Source organism: Miscanthus floridulus, chromosome 10, assembly GCF_019320115.1.
Source record: "Miscanthus floridulus cultivar M001 chromosome 10, ASM1932011v1, whole genome shotgun sequence".
Classification (NCBI taxonomy): domain Eukaryota; kingdom Viridiplantae; phylum Streptophyta; class Magnoliopsida; order Poales; family Poaceae; genus Miscanthus; species Miscanthus floridulus.
The window spans coordinates 1,462,479-1,468,478 of record NC_089589.1 but is presented as its reverse complement, the minus strand read 5'-3'; the positions used below and the strand labels follow the sequence as shown (position 1 = coordinate 1,468,478).

General features: G+C 46.4%; 1 protein-coding gene across 1 annotated transcript; it reads right to left on the bottom strand.

Annotated features, from left to right (window-relative positions):
* Nucleotides 1-937: 937 nt before the first annotated feature.
* LOC136487475 (uncharacterized) lies at nt 938-5,721 on the bottom strand. The gene is made up of 4 exons (XM_066484601.1): nt 5,502-5,721; nt 4,218-5,132; nt 2,413-2,487; nt 938-1,256 (listed from the first exon to the last, which is right to left on the bottom strand). The coding sequence occupies exons 1-3, from the start codon at nt 5,520-5,522 to the stop codon at nt 2,440-2,442; spliced, it is 984 nt and encodes a 327-aa protein (XP_066340698.1). The 5' UTR covers nt 5,523-5,721; the 3' UTR covers nt 938-1,256; nt 2,413-2,439.
* Nucleotides 5,722-6,000: the final 279 nt, after the last annotated feature.

Sequence of the window (6,000 nt, the reverse complement as noted above, 5' to 3'; positions counted from 1 at the left end):
TTGATTCGAACGTATGTTACAAGTGTTTCATCTGGATGTTGTAAAACTAGATCTGACGTTGTACATGTTGCAATGAGACCAATCTATAACAGCCACATGTTGGCCTTGTTCGGCTTACCCAGAAACCGACTTGTTCGGCTTGTTTTTTTAACCGGAATAATATTTTTCTTTCACAACAATTAAGCCAAAATAGTATTTTCAGCCAGTTTTAGGAAGTCGAATGGAGCCGTTGTAGCTGCTAGATCCGGCGGCATGCGCATAGGTGTAGAGGGGACGCCACCATGCACGTGCGGGCGTGGGAGCTATGGTGCCGACGCGGGACACAAAGTAGCGCGGGCCATGGTGCGGGGCACGAGACACGGTACAAACACGAGCCCCGACGTGAAGCAGTCGGAGCAAGGCTAGGCGTCCGGAGGCTAGGCCTGTCCGGACATGTCAACAACTCAATATGTATTGTTTGTCCGTGCTGGTTTAGTTCCCAAAAAGTTTCTCAAAAAGTGTTACAGTAGTCATCCCATCGAATCTTACGATACGTATATAAAGTATTAAATATAGATAAAAAAAACTAATTGCATAGTTTGGTTGAAAATTATGAGACGAACGTTTTGAGCCTAATTAGTCCATGATTGAACACTAATTGACAAATAAAAACGAAAAGTGCTACAGTAGCCAAATTCCCAAAATTTACGAACTAAACACAGACTCAATAAGCAAAGTGGACAGCTGGCTTTCGATTGTTCGCTTATTTCAGCTTATTTCAGCTTATTCTCTCTCACAAAATACTATTCAACCATCCAAAACCATCCAAAACCAGCCAAAACCATACCAGCCGAACGCCATCTTTAGCGGGGCTTATTCAACCAACCAACGGTGTTTTTCTCTCACAACAAATCAATACCAGCCAGGCTAAACCAGTCCAAAAACCAGCTGACGAACATGCCGCAAATGTATTGCAAGTGCCGATGCACATACACGCAAATTAACCAGCCTGCTACATCCTCGTCCATCTTACCAAATATGCAAGTTGAGCGTACACGATTTATGAAACAAGATTGAAATCAAGTTGAGCATACACGATTGAAAGCTACTAGGCTCTTAGATTCAGAAATTTTCGCACCATCTTACATCAGCGCTACATGCACTTTCACATTCCAGGCGCGCACACAGCAGTTCCTAATGATCTCATCCTATGCACATTATTATCAACTCCTAAGTTGGGAGCCCTCCGATTGAATGATAGATTTTACAGAGTACCCCTGCAAACCAATTGGAAAACAACCATCAGCTACCAAATGGTAATTATGATAGTTATTACAAACGTATCCACGAGCCGCAAACAAGATATCAAACAGGACCAAAGCTCCTCTTATGGAGCACAAGTCAAGAAGGTACTAGCAAATAGTAAACCAGTAGTACAGCTGCCGCATAACTAAGCGCATCAGAACCTCAAAAGGCACAACATGCTTTCCATAATTTACCACCAACATAACTGACAGGCCACAGATGACATTAACGGTTCCAGAGGAAATAGCAAACACAGGAGGACAAACTCCACACGAGCAAACAAAAAAAAAATATATCACACAACTCAGCTATGGAAGGTAGATAGGCAGTGCTGTTTGGTCAGCCTAAAATATGGTAGGGATTGAACAGGAGCCCTTATGTAGGCTCCATAATTTGGAGCTTCAGATGCCCCACCATCTGGTATCAAAGTGCAGCTTTGTGCAGGAAGTGATGAACAAACGAGAACACACTAGTCCAGCATAGCTGCAGTAGCAGCATACTAGTTTTAATAGGACGCCAAAGGTGCATAAGCCCAGGGATAAAGTGGAAACATAAAGCAGGGTGCCATTCTTTATGTATGGTGGAACATGTGCAAGGAGCAAAATGGACAGATGTTTTTCAAGAAGAGAGCCTAGATCAGCACCAGGTATCCTGGCCAATGCACAAAGGGCGAGATCGACATGCACTAGCTAATGCACTAGAGAGCAATGAACTGCAGCCTTTCAGAATGCATGGTTCGTGCTGTTCCTAAGTACCTTAAATCAGTCCCAACAACTGTAGATTAAAATAACTTTCCAATAGGATACTCTACTCTACCAGAATATGTGTCTAGATAATTATTATCCATGGTCTAATATGAAGGGCAGTGTTCCAGCCATTTCTGTCAAAATTCAAAAAGATTTGGCACAACACAATTCAAAAAGCCGAACGGGGCCATGATACAGATATATTCAGACTAACAAAAAGCAGTCAGTCACAACACAATACAGGGCACATGAAAAATAATGTTACCAAAACAGGAGTGCGACTTGGAACTACTAATGAACATTTCAGGTCATTACAAATCTGCATGACACACTAAGAAAAGGTCTGAGAAAACACCATAACTCAGTCAGGATGCATATATACCTTGCTAAGACCAAAAACACTTTGGTCCTACTCCATTCCCGCATATTTATACCTCAGCACCAGGTTCCGCTTCTCCTACGAAGAATAAGAATAAAGGATAAGGGAATTGACTTCAGAAAGCAATTGGAAAATGGACTGAAAGGACAGATATCAATAACTGATGAGCAGATGTCCACTATTCACTCAGTAATAACCGGGGAAGGGGGCCATAAATAAAAATCTGATCAGAGGATAAGGGCTCCAACTTTTTTATGCAACAAAGGATTGATCTTTTCAGTTTTCAGACCAAGTCATTTTAATAACAACGAATAACAGAGAGCAAGCACTTATAGTAGTTTAAGAATTTGGCACCTGACAGATAGGCCCTAAGAAGCCCCAGCTTATGGGGTAATTTTCACAGGGTCCCAAATGTAAACAGTGCTTCCATATGTAACAAACCAACCAAATAGAAACAAGTACGAGTCTGAAATTACATAAATAGGCCTTTATCATTTTCATCGATCTCTCCTCAACTCACCACCTACTGCATTTGTTTGTCATGAAGAAAAGCAGAAAGCCTAAAGGTTCACAAGAGTTGTTTTAGCAAACCCCAATCACCACCACCTCACCAAACATTTTTATGGTGCTGCCCAGCATAAGCCACCATCCCATTTTCCAACATTGGAAGTCCCCCTAGACGGTACAACCCTATCTGATGATCTATATAACACAGTCCACAGGTGGACTGGCTTGCTGCTCCATTTTAGGTCATTCATGTTGAGCATGCTAGAATTGAGTTTTTTTGTTTCCTTTTCCTCCAATCAATAATACAGTAGTTACAAGCCCCCTGTGCCCATTTGATATGTCTTAATAAACTACCAAGATTCCAAGAGTTATTCCTCGCCAAAAGGAAATTTTTTTTTTACAAGAGTTGTCTAATGGTAGTGCTCCTTAGCTTGTTACCAGAAACTTCCAAACCAATGCACGTGGATGGTTTGAAACAAGGAATGCACGGGAGAGTTCAGGCAATCTGCCTTGAATATTCAGGCTACTGTTAAATGGAAGCAATTGGTATGACATGCCAGTTTAGGGCTTTAGTCAACTGTAAATATAGATTATAGTCACAATCCAACTGTTGTAATAATTTTCAAACAGACCTAAGCAACTAAGGAATCCGAAACACCATTTTGTGCCATCCATTTATGGCATGTTGGAACTGATATTCTTGGTTCCTCTCTCCTCCCTCCCTCCCCAACTTTTAGTTGGTGATGTATCTTGCCAAATACAATCAAATAATACAATAGTTGCAGGCCTGAGATGCCCATCTGATGTGGCTTTGTAGGCCATCAAGATTCTAACATTTTTTGCTTAAAGAAATGAAGAGCGATCTAATAGATAGTGCAACTGTGCAATTGCCTCCTAGCCAGTTACCGGATAGTTCTATACTAATGCATGCAGCTGGTTCAAAACAAGGAGTGCATGGGAGAATTCAGGCAACATATGGTGAATGCTGAGTGGAACCTATATCCGCCTTCTGTTAAATGGTCGAATCTACCGTTACAAGACACTCTTGGCAACCGAAAACCTGAATTATAGTTACAATCAAACCCAGCTATCCAAGGCTTATCTAAGTTTCCCACATTGAGAAAAAAAATCCACAATGCAAGAAGGCAACCACTACAAATTTCTGGTCTCTCTATCCAACAATGCACAATTCTAGCACAAGGCAGTGTAAGCAATTATTAAGCCAATCAATCACACAGAAGCACAGTTATGTGATGAACATCAACAGTGCAGACAGGAATAACAGGATTGGAGAACCAGACCTGCTCGAGCACACGGAGATTGCTCTTCTCCACCTCCCTGGCGAGCTTCTCCAGCTTCCTGAGCATCCCTGCGTACATCTCATCCATCTCGGCCGCCTGCCCCGCCGCAGAGCCGAGGACCCCCTGCAGCCTCCCGACCCCAAATCCGTCCACCATTTCATCCACCGCCTTCTGCTCCCCGATGGTGTGCGCGTGCCCCGGCGCCGGAGCCGACGGCAGCCAGGGCATGGGCGACCCGGCGGTGAAGGCGTGGTACTGGTCCCGGAATCCGGGCCCGACGTTGACGACGAAGAGCGAGGCCGGGACGAGGCGGCCGCCGAGGAGGAGGAAGGCGCGGTAGTCGTAGGAGTGGGTGGAGTGGTTGGGGGAGGCGGAGGGGGAGACGAGGATGAGGAGGAGCGGGTGGGCCAAGGCTAGGGTTTCGGAGAGGGAGTGGGCGAGCGCGGCCTCCCGCATGGAGGGGCGGAGCGCGGTGCGGCGGCGGGAGGAGAAGAAGCCGATGGGGGCGGGAGAGGAGGAGGGGGGACGGAAGCGGTCGAGGGAGTCGGAGAGGGAGGAGGGGTGGGAGAGGGAGCAGTGGCCGGAGACGGAGATGGAGAGCGCGGGGGCGGGCGGGGCCGCCGCCGCGGCGTCGTCGTAGTCGGAGAGGGCGGCCGGCGGCGCGGGCAGGTGCGCGGCGCGGCCGAAGAGGAGGCCGTCGCAGTCGCCTGCCGCGGCGGCGCAGCGGTGCAGCAGCGCCGCCAGGGCCGCGCCGGAGATGGAGAGCTTGGCCACCGGCGGGGTGGCAGTGGCGCTGTCGCCGAGGGCCATCGGATTCGAGGAGGTGGCCGATCTGTTGTGCTGTCTGCTGTGTGGCCTGCTCGTCTGCTCCTGCAGTACAGACGCCTTGCAGTCTTTGCACGATCCATTTCTGGTCTAGTGAAATATAATAAACGAGTTAATTTCGAATGTGCAAAACCCAAACAGTTCAAAGCAACATCAATTGATGTGCCTCCCATTTCAAGATGGAACATAACGACCAGAAATCATCGACATTTCTATGTAAATTTTGGACAAAAGTATGTTCTTTCCTTGTCTCAACCAAGAAGGGCTACATCATTAACAAGAGTGAAAGCTCAGTGGCAAATCGATGGATCTTTACATCCCATGTCAAAATCAGCAACGACAAGATGGATATAGATGAGAGAACAACAATTTCTAAGAAGACCCTAGATGCATCGATATCCTACAAAAACTCGCAAACATCATCGCAAGAGTAGGTTACAAAGGATCTCTCCACGACACCTGGGAAGAAGACTGATGCATTTACATTGAACTCGCAAAAAATAGCAGGCAACAGGAGATTAAGGAGGATCTTTCCACTGTATCCCAAGAGATGAAGAAGAGGGGAGGGACGTATGCATGGCAGTGCCCGTGCCAGAAAATACCAGGGAAGTTTTCTAGCTTATGGGTAACCAAGATCAGCCACATCACAGCCTCCGACGAGCCACATTACCCGATCCTTAGGAGCCTTAAGTCAAAGAGGATATGGGTGGTGGCGGGATCTTCGATTCCTGCTGCGAGGAAGAGGGCGATAGGAGAGTAAAACCTTAGAGTGGCGGCGCAAATGACAAGAGAGGGAAGATGGGGTAGGGAAGGTTGATGACAACAGTAATCCGTTTAGGCTGCAAGATTTAATGTGGATGTAGCACACTTTAGTGTGGCTGCAACTGCAAGGAATGGGCCAAGGCCTAGAGCGAAAATGTTGCATAGGGTGGTGCGGCCGATTTGGCCATTTTTGGTG